The sequence below is a fragment of the Dermacentor silvarum genome, chromosome 1 (assembly GCF_013339745.2).
Source record: "Dermacentor silvarum isolate Dsil-2018 chromosome 1, BIME_Dsil_1.4, whole genome shotgun sequence".
Classification (NCBI taxonomy): Eukaryota; Metazoa; Arthropoda; class Arachnida; order Ixodida; family Ixodidae; genus Dermacentor; species Dermacentor silvarum.
The window spans coordinates 140,308,221-140,329,581 of record NC_051154.1 but is presented as its reverse complement, the minus strand read 5'-3'; the positions used below and the strand labels follow the sequence as shown (position 1 = coordinate 140,329,581).

At 45.0% G+C, this 21,361-nt stretch overlaps 1 protein-coding gene across 1 annotated transcript; it reads left to right on the top strand.

The window, feature by feature from the left end:
* The first annotated feature begins 9,750 nt into the window (after positions 1 to 9,750).
* LOC119436142 (protein asteroid homolog 1-like) lies at positions 9,751 to 20,932 on the top strand. Its single transcript, XM_037702903.2, has 3 exons — positions 9,751 to 10,125; positions 16,407 to 16,611; positions 18,900 to 20,932. Exons 1-3 carry the CDS (start codon positions 9,965 to 9,967, stop codon positions 20,634 to 20,636), a joined length of 2,103 nt encoding a protein of 700 aa, XP_037558831.1. The 5' UTR covers positions 9,751 to 9,964; the 3' UTR covers positions 20,637 to 20,932.
* The last annotated feature ends 429 nt before the right edge of the window (positions 20,933 to 21,361 follow it).

Below are 21,361 nucleotides of genomic sequence, written 5' to 3'. Positions count from 1 at the left end.
CAAATATCAGAGATCTCAAAAAACATTTAAAAGAAAAATTTTAACAGAGGCGTTTCCTAAAACAGTCTGGGAATATAAGGAACTGGTAGACGCTATGCAACAGGAGATAAGACAGACACGGCAAAATAATTATTGGATATTTTGGAAAGAGGAAACCACGGAAGTGGTGGAACAAAGGAACAAAGCAAGCTATAGAAGAGCGTAAGCAGGCGTCTAGGGATCATCGAGAAGCCAAAAAGTTGGGATTACACAAAAAAGAGGTGCTATTTAGATGGAACAAATACCGATAAAGGAAAAGGGTGGCGACTGAGCTCGTGCAAGAGAAATTCAAATGCACAAGTGAACGTTGGGTGCATAACATTCGCAGAAGAGACAAAGGCGCGCCCGAAAGATTCTGGAACCATGTAAGAGCACTGGCAGCTCAAACTTTTTCTTCTTCTTCTTTTTTTTTTCCTTTGTTGTCTGTTGTGCTAGTGGCGCCAGGACCCTAGTCAGACGTGCATAGTCTCGCCTTTTGCTCCGGCACCCTGACAATCATGTATTGTGAAAACTCGCAATAAACTTTAAACTATAAATTCGCAAACGGCTGTAAGGGATGAAGACGGTAACATCTTCGAAGGAGACGATGCGCTGCTATACATCAGAGACGTTATTAGAGATAACTTCGGCATGAAAGAAAGCGTAGTTAGACTCAAACAGATCCAGCAACAACAGAGAAGCCCGAGAGATCAAAATTTATCATAGAAAACTTTTACTGGAAAAAAGCAGAAGAAAATGTCCTTAATAACACGACCGCAGGACCCGATGAAATCCCAATGCCGCTAATCAAAAACCTCGGTCCAAATATCAAGGCACTGCTGACTAATGCCATAGAGCAAGTGATTAAAACGAAGAAAATTCCGATTGGATGGGGTCAAAGCAAGATCAACCTCATCTACAAAGGCAAAGGTGATAAGCAAAACACGAGCTCGTACAGGCCAGTTACAGTAACGTCACTGATATGTAGAATGGCTATAGAAGCCATAAAATTAGAACTGTCGAATTGGGTGGCGAAAAATGATGTACTGGGGGAACTACAGAGTGGGTTCAGGCCAGGCAGACGCTTAGAGGATAAGATGTTTATCCTAACTCAGTGCATAGAAATATCAGTAGCTCAGAATAGACCTTTATGGATAGCATTTCTAGGTATTAAGGCAGCCTACGACAACGTAGGCAGGTAATTGTTAAGCGATATTCTCAAGAACGAAGGCATAGATGACGATTTCGTGGAGCTGCTGAGGGAGACATATAGAGACAACCGAGTACAAGTTGTGTGGGAAGGTCGAAAATGTAATGAAGTGGTGGGAATTCGCCAAGGATTGAAGCAAGGATGTCCTCTGTCTCCATTGTTGTTCACCCTTTATGTTAAGGGCATAGAAAGGCGACTGCAAAACAGTCCATTAGGGTTTGATTTACCCTACATGTGTAATGGACAAATCGTGCAACAGAAGCCCCCGCATAGTGATTTATGCGGACGACATATCGCTACTACCGGACAATGCAAGAGATTCACAGACGCTTGCGAATATATGTGGCAACGCAGCAACAAATCTAGGCCTTAGGTTTAGCACAGAGAAATCAGGAATTATGATCTTTAATGAAGAGACGAGTAATTACGTGGTGTCAATTCAACAGCAAGTCACACCCATAGTCAAGCAATATAAATGCATCGCTGTGTGTGCATAAACGACGAAAAGACTTATTCAAGCACCGACCAAAATAATTCGCGCCCTCGCTTCTTTCATTGGTTACCCCCCCCCCCCCCCCCCCCCCGCGTGCATGCTCCTTGGTAAGAGACACAGGCGGAGAGGCAATCTATGTAAACATCAGTTTTACTTGTTTCTAAAGTCGAGGTAATATGCTGAAAACAATGACCGCATGGTTCTTAAGATACTAAATACATAAATGGAAAAAGAAACTGAAAAACACGTAAACTCTTGGTAGACATTCATAACGCCCTTATTCAAAGTGAGAGAAAACACTGGGACGCGAACATTTCCTCAACAAGTTAACAATTCAAATATTACAAACTCATTACAAACCCTTCGTTTGTAAGTACCAATGGAGAATACAAACATTTCCACAATAAGCTAACAATTCAAATATTCAAATATATTTTAAACTCTTCGTGTGCACGAAAAAAACACCTGACCTTATGAAGTGGCCGTTCGTTTAATTCTGCCCAGAGACTTGGAACAATAGACATTCGAAGAGCTGCCGTTGCCAGTCGGAATCCCTGATGGTGAACTGGATCTGAAACTCGTGGTGTTGTCATCCTTCTCCTTTGTTCGTTCGATACAAATCTATGTAGCCACGGCATTTTAAGGTTGCGCTGTTCTTTCAACTTGTAGGCAACTGTATAGCTCTTCAGTCGATTTGTCGAAAACTGTACAAAAGAAGACATTATGCCCCCTGACTCCATCGCAAATCACCGAAGGGGGGGGGGGGGCAGTTCCCCGAAATAAATAGGGGGGGGGGGGTCGAGCCCTCCAGCCCCCCCCCCCCCCCCCCTGTAGTCGGCGCCTTTGGGCAGTGCCTTGCTATTTGAGGCGCGAGCTGGTTGCCTAAGGATAAAAGCATGCCGCAGCAAATATTCGCAACCAGATGAGGCATGCGTATGCCGCAGCAAAGATCCGGACGGAGACCACTCAGCACATCATAATGGAATTCGAAGTGGTTCACCCGCTGAGACCCGTAGATAACGTACCCTTTCCAGAAGCGTTTGGATTTAAAGTGAATGGAAGCATAAATCGGTCAGCAGCCGAGATAAGCAAGAGACGATTAGAGTAGTGGTGGGGAAAAAAAAAAAACAGGGAAAATATTGATACTACCGGATGTGTTGCACACATAGGTAGCGGTGCAAGGTAGATGGAGAAGTTTTGAGGACGAGAAACAATATTAAGGAAACATACAAAAATGCTAGAATGAAAAGCATGTATGACATGCCTGATTAACTCAAGCAGGCTAGGTGACCATTTGCCAGCGCCTCGTTTTAAAGGGGATGCCAATAAATCATCATCATCGTCATCATCATCGTCACCATCATCACACAAAGCTGGTGCAGCGTGCGGCGTGTGCTTGTGCACAAAGCTCAGAAAACACCAACGGTAACAAGAAACGCTGCATAACCCAAAACTGCGAGTCGTATAATTAATTCCAAAGTACAAGCTCTTCCCTCTGTCTTTTCTTGTGGCTGGGGTTCTGGCTCCGGCCGCCGCCGTATTTCTGCACGATAGTTCTTAGCTGCAATTGAAAAGTTAAAATTCAAAACTACAATGAAAGGCCCACCATTAACATGTTTCTGTAGAACATTTCAATGTGTCATTATTTTTTAACCCGCCGCGATGGCTTATAGTGGCTACATGGCGTTGTGCTGCTGAGCACGAGGTCTCAGTGCCCGCATTCCATTGGAGGCGCGGAGTGCAAAGACGCTCGCGTACGATGGTTTTTTGGGAGCCCGTTGAAGAACTCCGGGTCGTCTAAATCAATTCACCCCATTCCTCCCCCCCCCCCCCCCCCCATCACACATACACTACGGCGTCTATCTTATAGCCTGTGAATTGCATTAAACCCCTTAATTTTATGTCTACATTTTCTGCTTATTATTATTATTATTAACCATATCATAATTCACCGTAACTACTCTCCAAAAATTGTATAATGTGACCGAGGTAAGTATTTAAGTATCTGCGCCAGGTAATTATCTAACATCCCGACATGCCAGCATAACTGCGCGACGTCAGCCGAATGCCAAACGACAGCTTCCTGTGTAGTCAACGCGTCCTGGTGCACGCGGCGACGGCACGCTTGTTTGCCCCATGAGCACACTAGCACGAGTGCATTGCGCCGTCGATCTGGAAAGTCATCATATCGATGACGCACGTCCCGTGCACTAAGCAGAAAGTATTTGATAAGCACAACGGGGAACGTACGATCTCGGCGCTAGAGCTCAAGTACGCTTGTTATACGCATCCTGAAAACGAAGAAAGAAAAATCATACTCACGAACGGATCTCGGGGCATCCATTGCGGCACGTTGTCAATGGTTAGCTACATGCAGACACAAACTGGCAGAGTAGTTTTCGAGACTTGTAGACGTAACTCGACACCTTTGCGCAGAGAGCCGACGCGTAGAAAGTCCTGGTGCCAGACTCACCAGTTGCAAAGAGAGCGGTGTCAGGGTGGAAAGCGTCCGAATCAAACGCGAACAAGAGGGAGGCGGTGCGGGTGACCAGCTTCACGTGACAGTCTCGCCGGTGCCTTTCCTGCGCAGCTCAAGCGCGTAATGAGATGCACCTGCGGGAAAGCGAAAGTGACGAGACCGTTGTGCTCCGATATGTGGGTAAGCAGTGCAGGATGTGTAGCGGGGCCAGGTCGCGGTTCCCAGAGGCCTTGAACGCGTTTATACGCATGGCGGCGGCCAACCTCCGGATGAACCGCTGCGACCGCGTCGTCGGGTCACTCTCGTGGCCTGCTGTCTCGACCCCTAACGACACAGCAACACGACGCATCAACGCACCCAAGGCGAATGCGGAAAATTGGTTCGCGTGTTTACTTACTCTGGCGGAATTCATTAACGTGTCAAACTGCAAAGGCAAAAGTGCACTGTGGATCACACGCGTAACCGGAAGTATCATTTTATTTCTCGATAGGCTAGAATGACATTTAATTATAAGTACCACCATGGGGGCATGTACTCCGATTCAAATCGCTTCCAGGTAAACAAAAATTAACTTCATCAACCGCCAAACAGTGCAGAATTTCTTTTCAAGCTTTACTGCCCTGCATTGTGCTATGTTATACAGGCTTATCAGCCACACCTTAAGAAATGTGGATCGCGCCTGTTTTGCGCCTCTTAAGGGTAGAAACTTGATCCTTGAGTACGAGACGAAAAATGGAAGAACAATTTTAAACATTAAATAAATCAACTGAAATGAGTGTACGCGCCTCTGATCGCCATCCGCGCTTCGCGACTGAATTGAAGCGTCACGCACAATGGGTGAGCCCTCCTCTCTTCTGTAGAACACGCAGCTGGCTCTCGTTGCTGATTGGCTCACACGGGCCCTAGACTTCGCTGCCCTGCGCGGAGTAGGTGAGACGCAGTGTTGTACGGAACGGCGTTCCTGGAACTAGTTCCTTTTGGGAGGAACGGAGGAACGCCACCGTTCCATTATGGGTCGGTGGAACTGTAACGGTAACTCGTTAGGTTTACGAAGGAACGGCAGAGGGAACGGCGTTCCTTCTGTAAACGTTCCACGGCATTCAACAGGAGCACGCACGCACGTACGCAACACATCATGCAGGGCGGATGGGCGACTGCGTGAGGCGCAAACTACTACCGCTTGCCTGTCATGTGACTATGCTGAGTGAGTGAGTGAGTGAGTGAGTGAGTGAGTGAGTGAGTGAGTGAGTGAGTGAGTGAGTGAGTGAGTGAGTGAGTGAGTGAGTGAGTGAGAGAACTTTAATCGGTCCACAATAGACGCGAGTAAACTCAACGTCACCTGGCTAGGCCCACTCGGGGACCAACAGGTCAAACCTGACGCGGCCCTCTCGCGGGCCCTCTGGACTGCCAGAATCTTGGGCCTTAATAAGCTTCATAATTTCCTCGTGGGTGAAAGGGGCACCGGCAGAGGCGCAGCCCCACATGGTGCATATTTTTCGCTAGTTCTCAGTTATATTTTTTATGACTAGGCTTCAAAATTGTCACGTGACTCTCCCTCCTGTCGTTTCTTTCCGCCATGCCGGCATGCCGGCCTGCCGCAGAGAAACGATGACATCGGGATCGCAACGTCACTCGAGGGATTTCGCGATGTATGGAAAATTTCCATTCCTCCCCTGACCCGCATTCGTCATGACCCTATCGGCCATAATCCATGACCCTACCGTAAAGACCCTCAAGCGCTTCGGTGGAACGGATCTTCAACGTTGCCAATGAAGTGCTGACGAATGAGCGGATTCGTCTGTCGGACACCAACATCGAGATGCAACTCTTGCTTAGTTAAAACGAGGGACTTTACTAAGTTGCGAATGTGTATTCTGAAAATTTTCTTTCCACTCATACTGCAATATTGAATCAACATTCATTAAACGCCTATGTATTGTTCCTTTCGATACGGTTTCTTGTGCAAGAAATTTAATTATATCGGTCCATGTGAGTAACTTTCTATACGCACATCTGAATCGCAGTATCCTGACTGCGCACTTGAAGACCGAAGTGGAAAGAGCCGTATGTGTTGCACTCGTAATAGACGAGCACCAAAGTTGCAGTTAGAAATGCCTGGAGTGTGCCCGGTGCTCCCTGAAAAAATTCGTCTAGGAGCGTTTCTTTGGATTCTTTTTATCTCCAGGTAATCTGCTGCCGGCGATGTTCAAATTCGTATAATATACCTAGTTCGATGTATTCTTAAATCGCTCACTTTATTTTACCTCAGGATTATCCGACAATATATTTTTATTTTAAAAATCATATGTAACGCCACGTTCCAATGTTCGAAGTGTAACTGGAACGCGTTCCTTTCGCATTGAAGGAACTTGTAACGGGAACTCGTTTCAAGATTGGGAAGGAACGAGGAACGAGCTTTCGTTCCTGTTTTAGAGGAACGTGTACAACACTGGTGAGACGTTACAGCCGTTGCAGTTACAGTGCTAGAGTGGTGCCGTCTTACAATTCTGAGACGAAACTCGCACAACTCTTTTATTTCCTGTCATCAAATTTAAGCGCCACCTCAACAAGGTCAATAGCGGGCGCTACTGCTCCTGGCTTTTTCTTCTTTTAACGAGAACACGCGCGCGTCAGTGCTCGCCTATATGCGACCATACGCGTCTGCGGAGGATGCTGGGAAGAAGCGCGTACATGGATGCCAAATAACGGTGCATGCCCCCCCCCCCCCCCCTCCCCACCCACACACACACACAATTAGCAGCGTATGGTTCTACGAAAATCAAATCAACCAAACTTACCCCGCTTAGCTCAACCGGACTCTTCAGAGCCGATCTTCAATTCTGATACGAATTATTCCCGTTCGCATTTCCCTCATATGCGATTGGGTTCAGCTTTGTAGCAATATATCGTGCTACGAAGTTCCCAACCACGCCAACAGGAATCCTGCTGGGAAACATCCTTTTTTTTTTTTTTGCTTTTTTTTTTTTTTTTTTTTGTTCACGTGCGTGCGCGCGTAATTAGCAGTGCTGCATCTTCACAGTGACTGCATTGACGTCCAGTGAATATTCTGCGGACATCCACGTTCAGGACAAGGATTTACTAAGGATATATGTGTTTAATATGTCCTGCGGATGTCCCTCCCACGATCGTTTGGGCCGAACTTTCCGTATCCTGCGGACATGCCTTGCATGTTCGCGAGTGACATCATATGGGTACATGATGCGGACATTTCACGGACATGTCAGGGCCTTTTGCACAGTCTTTGCTATAATGAATATCACATTCGCAGCACACGTTTAGTGGCATGTAAAGGGCAGAGCGCTAGCACAGTGTAGTGCGCACATAGCGTGCACACTACACGAGCACGCATGCACGCGGAAGTTACTCCTCATTCTTCTTGACCATCTGGCAGGCACAAGTGGCATATTGAACTAATTGAAGTTATCAAAGTACATTGTGTCAGAAAATTTGCAAGACACCCATGAGCCGCAGAAATGATAGTATGGGATTGTAACTCGAGCACATGATAAAACATAATTATCTTACGAGGAAACTCATAAAAAAAAAGCTTTTTGAAGGACAATTATTCATGTATCAGCCGAAAAAGGTCCATGTGCTATCCTTGGGATGTCGGTGGTTGGATATCCTAAAAAACGTCTATGTGCAATACCCTCGGGACGTCCATGGTAGGACGTTTAAAAACAGACGTACGGCGGATATCCTATTTTTCTTCGAAACAGTGCACGGGCATTTGGGCATGATTTGGGTGTCCGTCGAATTGCCTCCCAAGAGCAGGCTCTGCCTCAATAAGCCTCTGCGTAACACCCGCACATAATGGACGCGAGGCCATTTGGACACAGCCAGCTACTCAGACGCCCGTGTCGCCTCAGAGAAACCACTTTGGCCCATCAGTAACCGCGGGCTTACGCGCCAGCAGCGAGCCACGCTGCTCAAGCTGTGCATGGGCTGTATGACGGTGCATGGGCTGTATGAGTTGTATGAGCGGGGGGTCCTTTCTTCCCTTCGTCGCGTCTGCAAGGCCATGAATATACAAAGAAGGAAGAATGCCCTTCACGCGGTTTATATTACCCACCGTGTTCTGAATGTGCCAAGACTCCAGTAGTAGCCTTTTTCGCCAGTTTGTCTCTGTTTGAAGGATTTGGGTTTAGAAATCTTGTGGTCGGCGTCTTCGGAATGTTCGGCGACGGCGCTGCGTATTCGGTTGAATGTTCTGACGTCGTTTTCATGTTGTCTGATTCTTTCTTTTAGATTTTTGGTTTCCCCCATGTACGACGCCGGACAGTCGGCACAGCTGATTTTATAGACGACGCCTTGAGCTTTTTCTTTTGGTGGACGGTCTTTTGGTTTAGGAATGAGGATATTCAAAGTGTTCATCGGTTTATGCGCGACTTTGAGGCCTTCTTTTTTCAATATTCGGCTGAGAGCTTCGCTGGTACCTTTGACGTATGGGATGGACACTCGTTTCTGTGGTCGAGGGGGAGTCAACGGTTGGATCGAAGTCTCGTAGTTTGTTTTTTTTTTTTTTTTTTTTTTTTTTTTTATGTCGGGTTGTTTTTCGAATGAATTCCGTTGTATAGCCGTTCCTTTTGAGTTCGTTGAGAACCATTCTCCTTTCTTTCTTTTGATCTGATACAATGTGCAATCAGTTTGGACTCTTTTCAATAAAGAATTTACGACCGATGCCTTGTGGTTTGCCGGAAGGTTGGATGCGAAGTGTAGGTAGCGGCCTGTGTGGGTTGGTTTTCGGTAGACTGAAAATTTTAGATTGTCGTTGGTTCGTGTAACTTGTACATCTAGGAATGGTAACGATCCGTTTTGTTCGCGCTCCGACGTGAACTGTATATCCGGGTCTATGGAATTTAAATGGCTCTGCGGGTTTTCGACTTGCGACTCCTTCACGATACAGAAGCAATCATCCGTGTACCTGAGGAAAACTTTTGGCTTCGGGGAAAAAGTACTCAGAGCTCTGTGTACGAAGCCAAAAGTTTTCCTCGGGTACATGGATGATTGCTTCTGTAGCCCCCCCCCCCCCCCCCCCCTATTTTGTCTGTCTAGAACAGGTGCCCTGCCAAGTGCCTCCGCACCTTCCTCTCCTTTGTTACGACGGACCTTTTGAAAGCAGCACACCGCCACCTCCGAAGAATACCCCCTGAAGAAGGAGCCGAATTGGTTCCGAAACGTCGGGCTAGTAAATAAATAAGACTTGGAGTCAATCTCTAAGTCTTATTTTGGCTATGTTCTTTTTCGTTCGTGTGCTCGTTATTGTGCTGTGTCATTACAACGTTTTGCTCGCGTGCTTGTCCGTCACCGTACCCTTCCGCTGTTCTGTCCCGTGCGATTTTTTTTTTTTTTTTTCGTTGGTTTGTGCTCTGTTGTTCGTGCACGTGTGTTGTTTAGCGCGCGACTACGACCCAAGCATAGCCCAAGTCAAGTCAAGCTGTCGAGCAGGACTATGGTCTCTATAATAGTCGGGCCAATCCAATCCAAGTTCTAGCTGAATCCGAACGTAATTCTACAGTTGTTGCCATTGTTGCCATGCGGCGGTAAAACGTGGTGGTGAAACTCGTGAAACGTGCTTACATACTGTGCTTGTCCATGCCATCCGTGCTGTCTGTCGATGTCTGTCGCAGTTAGCTGAGTAGTTCGGTAACTGATTGTAGAGCCGTGTACGACATGACAAGGTGACCAAAGCTAACCGCTAGCGCGCCAGACCACAGCCGTTGGCTGCTTTACGCGAGCACTGATGGGTGTCCACGGCCTTAGTTCCTTTTTTACTCTCAATCCTGACCTGTCGGAATGGAGGAATTTGCACTCCACAAAGTTAGTGGTTGACGGAAACAATCTCATCTACACGATCTACTTCACGTCAAACCTCGAATGCGTCTACGGTGGCGACTATGATGGGTGAGGACACTTGCTCATTTGATCACTGCGATTGTGGTTTTCAATTGCCGTGGGGGAATTTATTCATTTGTTCACATGAGTTCGCGAGGTCACTTGCCGATTTCCTCTTTCTTTCTTTCTTCTTTCTTTCTTTCTTTCTTTCTTCTCGCGTGCAATCGCAGCATAGCTTGTTGAGTAAAATAGCACTTGTCATGTGTTGTTATGCAAGGTATGTGCAGTCAAAAGCTTTATGACAGTAAACACGGGAGCTCGTACCGCACAGTACAGGCAGAGCGCTATAGCGAGAGGCTGGCGCGCTCTCGTGCGCCAGCCCCTCGCTAGACTTCTCTGCATGAGGACGAGCCTGGAGGCCCAGTCAACGTCAGTTGAGGATCTGTTGTTTGGCAACAGCTCTACAGCAGATGCTAACGCGATGCACCAAATACTTTAAGCGTGGGAAACACTTCAGAGCTGTAACATTTAATTGTGCTTACAAAAGACGAGCTCTGATGGAGGCGAAATGCATAAATACCCGTGTGCTTGCGTTGTAGTGCACGTTAAACAACCCCAGGTGGTCAAAATTAATCCGGAGCCCTCCACTATGGCGTGCCTCATAAGCAGAACTGGTTTTGGCACGTAAAACCCCAGAAAGAAAAGTAGAGCTCTGAAGAGAAACTGCCTCATAAGTGCCAATGAAGCAAAGCAAATGAGTCGGCAAAATTCTGGGTTCAATGATAGTTGTCCAGAGTGTATCAATTTGTGAAATTTGTGAGCTAAATTCTGTAGTTAACCAGCATTATTATTGTTTGAACAAAATAACCTCGGAACAAAGCAAAGTTTAATAAAACTGCATCTGCTAACTTTGTCATGTTTACAGTATAAAGTGTTTGCCGCTCTCGAGCATACAGTAACTATGATACAACGACAATTCTGTACAGTCAAAAGCTTTATGACAGTAAACACGGGAGCGCGTGCTGCATAGTACAAGCTGAGCACTCTAGCGAAAATCTGGCGCGCTCTCATAGCTCACAGATTTCACAAATTGATCCTCTCATAAACAACTATCTCAACCCAAAATTTTGCCATCTCATTTGCTTATTGGCTTCGCTTCATTGGCACTTACGAGGTGGTGTTTCTTCAGAGCTCTGTAGTGTTGTCCACGCCTAGAACATTTGGTGCATCACGTTAGCATTTGTTGCAGAGCTGTTGACAAACCACAGCTCAACTCGGGTTGACTGAGCCTCCAGCAGGTCTGAGACTATTATTGGGATGCCCAGGAAATGGTAGCAGCCCAACTGAGCCACCTGCAAGGTTACAATGATTCACACCAGAAACACTTCCATGCTCTTGTCCTGCATAATCATGAATGCTGTCCCATGTGCAGGCACTAACTTAGTTTATTGTCAGTATTTTTGCATTTTATCAAGAAAGCCTACATAGTGTGAGCTAATAACCACAGGGTAGGTGCCCGAATAGACAAGCTTGGCAAGAAATTCCATCAGCAACAGAAAATTTAAGACCATAGCTACAGAGAAGTGAAGATGTTGGCATCAAAAGCAGCCGAGTGTGGAGAAAGAAGTGAAATGAGCAGAGTGGGACCAGAGCGTGTATTGAAATAAGTGCATCCAAAAAATTACCACTCCAATCTGAGGACCTCTGTCCCTATCACATCACCTGACCTAGACCATCTAGAGATGAAGGCCACCCCTGACAAGCACATTGGCGTATGCTTCGACAACAGATGCCTTTGAACCCTGTACCTTTACCAAAGGGTAAACTGAGCACCCTAGGGGTGCTCAGCTAATGCACGTTACCTGCGCTAAAACCACACTGACAGGGCATGTGCTCAGGAGATGGCATGCTGATAAATCAAGAAGGGATACCCACCCGATATCCAAGTGACAGAAAGGGGGTAAAAACATTTAAATTATGGGGTTTTACGTGCCAAAACCACGATGTGATTATGATGCACGCCGTAGTGGGGGACTCTGGAAATTTGGACCACCTGGGGGTTCTTTAACGTGCACCTAAATCTAAGTACACGGGTGTTTTCGCATTTCGCCCCCATCGAAATGCGGCCGCTGTGGCCGGGATTCGATCCCGCGACTTCGTGCTCAGCAGCCCAACACCAGACAGAAAGGGAAGAAACTGCAACGCCGCACGTTGTCTGCTGTACATGCACTTCTGAGGTCAGCCCAACCATTCAGCATCTTCTCTGTGACTGCAGTGGCCTGCAGAGAGAGAGGATTGAACACTCACATCCCTGAATCACTTTCCTTAGAGTGGGTCATGCTCAGGAACAATGTGCATGCCAGATAGACACTAATCTCCTCGTGGGAGTTGCAGATGCAGAGTGCTGTGTGTGTGTGCGCGTGTGTGTGCGAGCGCGCTGCTTTTACTCCCACACCAAGGCCATAAAGGTCATAGTGCCACTTTTCTCAATAAAGGGAATCAATCAGCATGCTTCCAGAAAACCAAGATAATGTGCTGTAAATAGCTAGAGAGAAATGCAGGATTTGCCATCTGTTGACTTTGAGCCAAGAAACTAATAATGCATGCTCGCCTAATCCCTACTACCTAAAAAGAAAAAGCTTGCAGCACCCACCTTTGACCCCAATCAGAATTCTGGATAAAGAATGCCTGTCTGCTTGTTAATACAGCCTTAATTCAGTGAGTAAAGTTGAACATCCAATGTATAGACACCTGTCAAGGAGCTGCTCAAGTGAGCAGTAGTGATTGTACTTGGCACAATGCAGAATTTGGTGTGCATAGTAATTGCACTACTGCATAAATTTAAAATGTTTTTAAAATTTGTAGAAGAGATAGTGCTTCATAGGAAAATTTGTAGAATTTAAAAATAAAATTTTATTTCTACTGGTTGCAAATGATGTTACATCCTAAATGAGAAAGAAGTAAAGGAACAGGGGGCGGGGGGGGGGGGGGGGGGGGGGGGGGCTCGGTTTTTCTGCATTCCTGGGCTTCTATCAGACAAAGATGAAATTACGTTTCTGTGAGCACATAACATTGAAATTTGATAGTTCCCTGTTCTTCCTCTGTCTGTGGTTACCACAGTGAGATAGGTAAGGCAGAAGGAGATCTCGTAATTTGCTGAAACTTTCACTGTGCTCTTCAACTCTTTGGATTACAATGAGGGAAAGTGATTACCCTTAATCAGGTCAGTGAGCTTTATCAGCTTTGCCCTTCATACTGACCAGGCTTCTTCCACTGTACTTAGAATAATTCAGTCCATGAATTATTCTAAGCAGCCCCTGTTTCTACTTCATTCTCATTTAGGCAGTAACATTAATTGCAACCATTTGTAATAAAATCATTTTTTTTTAATTTCTACCAATTTTCCTATGAAGCACAATCTTTTCTCTTCTACAAATTTTAAACATAATTTAAGTTTAAGCAGTAATGCAATTATTACGCACACCAAATTCTGCATTGTGCGTAGTACAATCACTACTGCTCACTTGAGCAGCTTCTTGACAGGTCTACATTGGATGCAGTAATAATGCACCTTGGTCAAAATTGCCACTAACTTCAGAGAGAGGGATCGTTCAAGTAGAGTTACTTCATTATAATGAGGGCTTAGCTTTATCTGTGTGAATTCTTAATTTGTTAACATAAGAAAAATTGGTTCCTTCAAATACTGTAAGATATCAGCAAAAGAACTTTCAGATGTTGTATAGCATTTAATTTAGACACTGCAACGCCTAAATAACGCAGTGCCCACACTTAACTAGTGGCTGTTACATTAAACTCGCTCTGCTATTTGCTAGCAGTACCACAAGTCCCGACATGATACTGAGGCAATGCCCAGGCCTCCTAAGCAATACCTAATGAGACTTCCATGTGACGTAAAATTAAGTGAGTTGCTTTGCAAGCAGCTTTGTGTCACTGATGTATGGCTTGTGCAGTTGTCTTGCTTGTACCTGCAATTGGATCCTGATACACAGCACAGAAGGTAGGCTTTCACATTGTGCTTCCCCAGTGGCAAGTTTAGTCCGGGACAGCAGTGAAATATACAGGAACACCATCACGCCCTAATGTAAGAAACCAAGGCTGTGTTACGAGCCAGGACTGTCACTATACATATTCTTTCGACCGTAACTACGGTGTTCTTCCTTATTGCCTTAATAGATTTTGCAGTGTGAAAAGATATGTGCTTACCGTGCCACTTTTGTTGCTCAGTGACATTCAGGTGAGGTTTGTTTGTTTACAAACTGTGCTTCACTTGTTTGGTTGCTCTGCAGTACTTATTGCCATCCTGCGGTATATGAAACATGCATACCTGTCAACTCTCCCGAATTTTCCGTAAAGTTTAGGATGGTGGTCTCTGTCTATGATTTTACAAATTTCGCATTCTGTTTTACAAAAATAAGTTCTGCTCATGAAAAATTCCTAAAGGTATTGAAAGATCAGGCAGCACAAAATTGCAAAAAATAAAAATACACATGTAAAAAAGAAATTGATGGCACTTGTGCCACTCTCTTCTGGCAGCACGAGGTGCCATATGCTAGAGCAGCACTTGCTTCGACCAAATTTATTTGTATAATTCCTAAAGTAGGCAAAATGGGCAGCAGCGAAGCCGCTGAAAAAGAATTTAATTCTGGGGTATTACGTGCCAAATCATGATTATTAAGCATGCCTTAGTGGAGAAGTGCAAATTAATTTTGACCACCTGGAGTTCTTTAACATGCACATAACCACTTTTGCATTTCGCCCCCATCAAAATGCAGTCCCTGCGTCGGAGCTCAAATGCGACCTTGAACCATAGCCACTGGGGTACCACGGCGGGTGTCGCAGAAAGAGTTACTCTGATCTAAAGACAGTGTGTTGCATATCAGTCTTTGTTGCGCCAAGTTTGCTGCTGTTTGTGTGCTGTATCTAAGGGTAGATTGTTGCTAATGAACCGTGTTTGTAATCTACAAAAGGTGTATACTCAAGAAATTTCTAAAAAATGTGTGCTATACCCCCCTCCTTGTGTCTGCAGGATTTTTACGAATTTTCATGTTCACAGGTTGACAGGTATGCATATAGAGTTAAGGCTGTTCAAATGTCATATTTTGTTATGACCAGCAATAATGTCATAATGACCCATTTCAGCCATTTGCGTAATATTGCAGCCGAAGAGACCCGAACAAGGGTTCTTTTAAAAGGTCTTGATAACTCGGCATGCTTTATATCTGCTAGCAGCAGCTGGTCTTGCTTGCCTCACTGTATGCTTATCTATGGTCCGTGTCTGAGTGCAATTACCAAATGTTAATGGGAAACTGAGACATCCACCCAAATGTAGCAATTTGCTACAATGGAAACCCAACCGGGTTCCTCGAAAGAAAGCCTCGCAGTTGAAGAAAAATTCGTCCAGGTCCGGGACTCCAACCCGGGACCACCGCCTTTCCGGGGCAGCCGCTCTACCATCTGAGCTAACCAGGCGGCTAGCAGATGGCAGGGCGAAGTCGAATTTGTCGACAACTCGAAGCAAAGGCAAGTGTATGACGTAATAGTTCAGCGGAAATCCGCTAGGTGGAGATAAGTAATTAAAGGGAAACTGAGACATCCACCCAAATGTAGTAATTTGCTACAATGGAAACCGAACCGGGTTCCTCGAAAGAAAGCCTCGCAGTTGAGGAAAAATTCGTCCTTGTCCGGGACTCGAACCCGGGACCACCACCTTTCCGGGGCAGCCGCTCTACCATCTGAGCTAACCAGGCGGCTAGCAGATGGCAGGGCGAAGTCGAATTTGTCGACAACTCGAAGCTCAGATGGTAGAGCGGCTGCCCCGGAAAGGCGGTGGTCCCGGGTTCGAGTCCCGGACCACGACAAATTTTTCTTCAACTGCGAGGCTTTCTTTCGAGGAACCTGGTTGGGTTTCCATTGTAGCAAATTGCTACATTTGGGTGGATGTCTCAGTTTCCCTTTAATTACTTATCTTCACCTAGCAGATTTCCGCTGAACTATTACATCATACACTTGCCTTTGCTTCGAGTTGTCGACAAATTCGACTTCGCCCTGCCATCTGCTAGCCGCCTGGTTAACTCAGATGGTAGAGCCCCGGAAAGGCGGTGGTCCCGGGTTCGAGTCCCGGACCAGGACGAATTTTTCTTCAACTGCGAGGCTTTCTTTCGAGGAACCCGGTTGGGTTTCCATTGTAGCAAATTGCTACATTTGGGTGGATGTCTCAGTTTCCCTTTAATTACTTATCTCCACCTAGCGGATTTCCGCTGAACTATTACGTCAATTACCAAATGTGCATCTGCTTTTCTGATTCTTTTTTTTTTTTTTTTGTCCCCTAGGTATGCAACAGCAATACGCAATTATTTCGCTGTTTTTAAGGCATGTGGCATTGAGCTCATTCTTGTGTTTGACGGTGGACATGATGTGTCAAACCGCAAGCTGAAGACAACCCAGCGTCGCCTCCAGGAACGCTTGGCCACTGCCAAAGCCATTGCCAAGACAGGGGCTCCCAACTTAAAGATTCTTCCGATACTTGCTCATGAAGTAAGTTGTATTGTCCTGTCATTGGGACTGCAGTTTCAATCAGTGAAAGCTAAATGTAAAACAAAAAATGAAACTTTTAAATTTATCTCAATTGGTTTTTGTAGTAGCTACACATAATAAAATTTGTCCAAGTACAAAGTCGGGACTATGTGTGTTGAAGAGATGAATTTGTGTGGTAAATCAGCCTTCTGTTATTCAAATGATTGTATGGTAGTCCCTAATTTAAGTTACACCAGAGTCCTTTAATACTTTTCTGTCGGTCACGAAACTTCAGGCCAAGTTTGCTATAAGGACAGCAATTGCCGCTAGGGGCGCAACTGCAGATGAAGCTACGATCGCCGGTGTTGTCGGCTTGCTTTGGCGGTTTAGAATTGTTAAGATGCGTTTAGGCCCTATTGGGGGGGGGGGGCACTAGGTCGACATGATGCCGATATTGGTCTGCCGACTTCCTGCGACAGCTGTGTTGTGCCAATGGCGATGTCGGCAGACAAGTCAGACTGTTTTGTTGCCACACTGCAACAACACAACAGCCACCCGGGCTGTCATGGCTGTCATGGAATTTTTGCCGGAGATTACTACATGTACTGCTTGTTTCTGTTTTTACAGCGAAGCTGTCTATGACTAGGGTTCTATGCATGTTTCGGGTCCGTCAAGAGATCTGCATGTGCAGAAACTCAGCTCCTGAATTTGATGCAAAATTGCTTCATTCTATGCAAAAGCTTATACATCTCATCACTTGGATATGCATTTTCAGTAGATTAGTTTTCAATATACAATATTTTCAAGATCGGTAGACTCTTAGATAATAAGGGTTTCTCAAAGATTAGCCGCTGTGCGACTCACGTCGGCCATGTGTACGCTCGCACTGCCCTCTCTTTGTTGACGTCTTTCCAAGCGCTATCTGTAGTCGTATATGTAGTCAGTATTACCACTATATGTAGTCAGTATTACCACTATATGTAGTCATACTTCATTGATGGAAGCACAGGCAAGTGCAACTGGCTGCCTTCGATCTACAATGGTGATGTACTGAAGCTGGCTCTCCGCCATGTCGCCACTTCTTGTGTGCACACCATACAACACTTAAAATCGCTATGGCAAGAACTGAACTACAAAAGCAGTTTCCTTCATCTTAATTATCATTTAGTTCAGGTCCCTGGGTAGCGGGTATACGAACTCGTCTGCTGAGCTAGGCCTAACATTCGCTGAACGTGATCGACACATTGTCACAGCCTCAAGCTCAATTTTAACGCCTGATAAGGGCTGAAAATTGTGCATTTTAACTTGGAAGCATGTTTCAACTCACTTTAAGTGCAAATAAATATAGGGTATCCCAGCTAATGTTAGCCAAGCTGCTAAAGAAAAGAAAAAAAACACGGTCTGATGACCGAGCACCGTAGGTCTCATAATCTTATGTTGCAGTGTGTTTTTCTTTTCCTTTTCTCTGTCTGTTTAACAGCTTGGCTAACAATAGCTAGGACACTCAAGATATATATACAAGGACAGGTTCGGCGGCAATCGCGTCGTCTGTGCGATGTTTTCTTCAGTGATTTCACTAATGTGGGCAGCTCGTTTCACCTGTTCCTCTGTAGCCTGAAGGACACTGCTGCACACAGCAGGTCTTTGGCATTGTTCTTCAAGTTCCTGAGGACCAGTCGAGTTTCTCTGCACATGCTAAAAGGCAGAAAGAGTGCGTAACACCGCTACAAAACTTGCACGAACACAGAGGCCAGCTGCTGCACCACTTACCGGGTACCCCTCAACATGCCCCCTCTCAACCAGTGGTGCCACAATCACACGGTCACTGTTGGCAGTGTATGACCTCTCCCATAGCGTGACAGAGAAGTTTCGTGACCAGTAAAAAAAAGTATCAAAAGACTGGTAACACCACTCTTCAGTGCTTCTCCTGCTCAAAGCGTATTTGCCTCTCTCACCTCTCTCTCTCTTTTTTAGGCACACTTATTTCACAACCTTTACTTTTCTGAAGAAATAGTTACTGGCTTTGACTGAAATATTTTTAATGTCAGGAACCATATTTTACAAGGATTCTCTTATTTTCCATTCTTTTTTCGCTCATTGTTAGCTCACATGCCACTCTTGCTAGTAACAGCCACTCAGACAATGATAAAAATGATGTAGCATCTGGTGCTGTTTTATTTGAGAAATTAGTAATCACTTTAACTGAGTGCTTTTAAAAATATATACTATATAGCATTAGAAGCTGTTACTGTTGGATCCATGTTGCTGTCCTGCTTGCATTGGCATAATTTTTTTTAATTTACCTGCAGGTGTTCAAGGATGTTGTGCGAGAACTTGGCATCCCAGTCTTTCAGTGCAGCTTTGAGGCTGATGAGGAAATCGCTGCCATTGCTAACCATTATGAGTGTCCAGTGGCCAGCCAGGATAGTGACTTTTATATATTCAACCTTGTTGGTGGCTTTATTCGGCTCGACTCAATCTCTACAACACCGCAGGTAGTGACAACAGAAAATGGTGAAAGTATGAATGCTTTGTCCTGCAGGTGGTATCATGTTGACAACTTATTGTGTCATTTTCCAGGCTTTGATAAGTCTATGCTTCCATTGTTTGCTACATTGATGGGAAATGACTTTGTCAATGGTGTAATGTTCGAAGGCTTCTTCAACCACATCAAACTTCCTCGACTCAGGAGTAAGAAACTGAAAATCAGTAAGCAGCATACTAAGATGGTCGGCCTCCTCTACTGGTTGAGCACAACAAGTTCTGATCTCGCATTGTCCCAGATAATGCAGACACTAAAGACAGCAAGGCGTGAGTTCACTGCCAAAGTAATTTTGGACACCATGTCTCGGTATGAAGTATGCACGTCGCCATTTGTTGATAAGTTGAAGGATGGAGCCAAAATGGTTCTTACGGATGCAGCAGACAGCACATTCCCAGAATGGTTTTCGGAACTGTACTTCAGCGGAATTCTTAATCCATACCTCATGAATATTGCGGCAGTGCACAAGGTGTTTCATTTGACACAGATTGATTGTTTTGAGTTGGAAAGCAGCTATGCATGCTCACTGCCCCTGCGTCAAGTCCTTTATGGCCTAGTATTGAGCGTGAACTCAAAGTCCAAGGACTTGGCATCAGTAGAAGAATTTGACAGAGAAGGGCGGAACATCACTCGTCGTTTTGTTGAACCCATGCTGAGTGCAGCTGGTTATGGGGAGCTTCCACGGTTAGATGAAATTCCTACTTTGACAGACCAGAAACGTAAGGATTTATTTTTTCGCGTATTTGGTGTTGAAAGCATGCAAGATCAGTGTCCAGAATCATTGCATGGTCTATTCACAGTTATCTGCTTCTGGCTAAAAAATTCCAAATTAAAAGTTAATGAAAACCTTTTTCGCTCATTTCTTTTGGGCATTGTGCTATTGAAGCTTCTTCCAAGGACAAAGTTGTCATCACGAAAGGCTTCTGAGAAGCTCAAGTTCCTCAAGAATGGCTGCACAGTTCGAAGCCGTGAAGGCATAGGGGACATTCTACCTGGTGTGGATGAACAGCTGAGTCAAGACATCCTATGTTGTGTTAACAAAAACTTTTCAAAATTCTTCATTCGTCCCACACACAACCATGCTAAGCGCTTTGACTTTGAATTGGTGTACTTGGTCAGCCAACTGCAGACCTGCCTTTTGTTTGCAAGGTTTCTTAACAGGCTGTTGCTTGAACCATGCAAAAATGTTGAGTTTCACAAAACTCTGAATGGCACTTTTCTTTACAACTTCACAAAGGAGCTGGATAATCGAGTAAACCCAGATCTTTTTATTGCTGAATATTTGGGAAGAGGAACTGTGCTTGAGACAGAGTTTTCTCTCTTCTACAAAAAGATTCGTGGCCTTTTGCCAGAAGACAGTTTCAGCGCAGTAGCGACTGCAGGTGGAAAGAAGAAAAGAAAAAAGAGGGAGAAGGCTGAGAGTCGCAATGTGACGGAACAGCAAGATGACTCGTTTGAACTGCTGTCAAACCGCTTCGAAGGGCTTTTGAAGGAAGGATTGTGATTGATTGTGTGTGCTGTACATTAACTTCATTATGCATTCAATCTTCGCATTGAATGCTTTTTTGTGTATCACCTTGTGTACATTTGTACAAATGTTCAAAAACATCCCTGCCATGTTGAGTCATATTGGGGCACCTTTTATACTTGTATAAATATTGGTGTTGAAGAATTTTCATGTGCAGTGCATGGTGTATGAGTGGTGTTTTATTGTTACTGCATTGTAGTGGGGGTGGGGGGGGGGGGGTGCATTGGGCATTTTGTGGGCACATCTTATAATAAAGTTTGTTTCTTGGAGGAGCTTCTTTTGATGGTTCACCATAGTTATGCTGATTAGCCATTATGTTTAGCTTTCTTATGACTTCATTTTAATGGCTTGCTTGTTTTCACAGAGCTGAACTGTGACCTGCTTATGCAGAGGTGCGAAAATGTTTTTTCACCTGAAAACTTGTAAAAAATTTTTATTAATTTGCCTTGCATTGTAACCTGCATTTTTATATAACAACTTATATTGCACTTACTGCTGCTTTGTTCGCACTCAAATTTCACAAGGTCGCATTTTTTTATCACTTGCCGAGTTTATTCGGGAAAAAAAAAGCACCATTGTACAAGCGACCTTCTACAACTAAAGAAAACAATAGCAGGTGCAGCAGGGTGACTTCACAAGGCTGAACTGTGCCATTCATATTATGTTTCAGTAAAATATGGTTGTTTGAACAGCAGAATTTC

Coding starts and splice junctions, on each gene's coding strand:
- LOC119436142 (XM_037702903.2), top strand. CDS start 9,965: ATGGGTGTCCACGGCCTTAGTTCCTTTTTTACTCTCAATCCTGACCTG. Junction 10,126..16,406: donor TACGGTGGCGACTATGATGG/GTGAGGACACTT, acceptor TTTGTCCCCTAG/GTATGCAACAGCAATACGCA. Junction 16,612..18,899: donor TTCCGATACTTGCTCATGAA/GTAAGTTGTATT, acceptor ATTTACCTGCAG/GTGTTCAAGGATGTTGTGCG.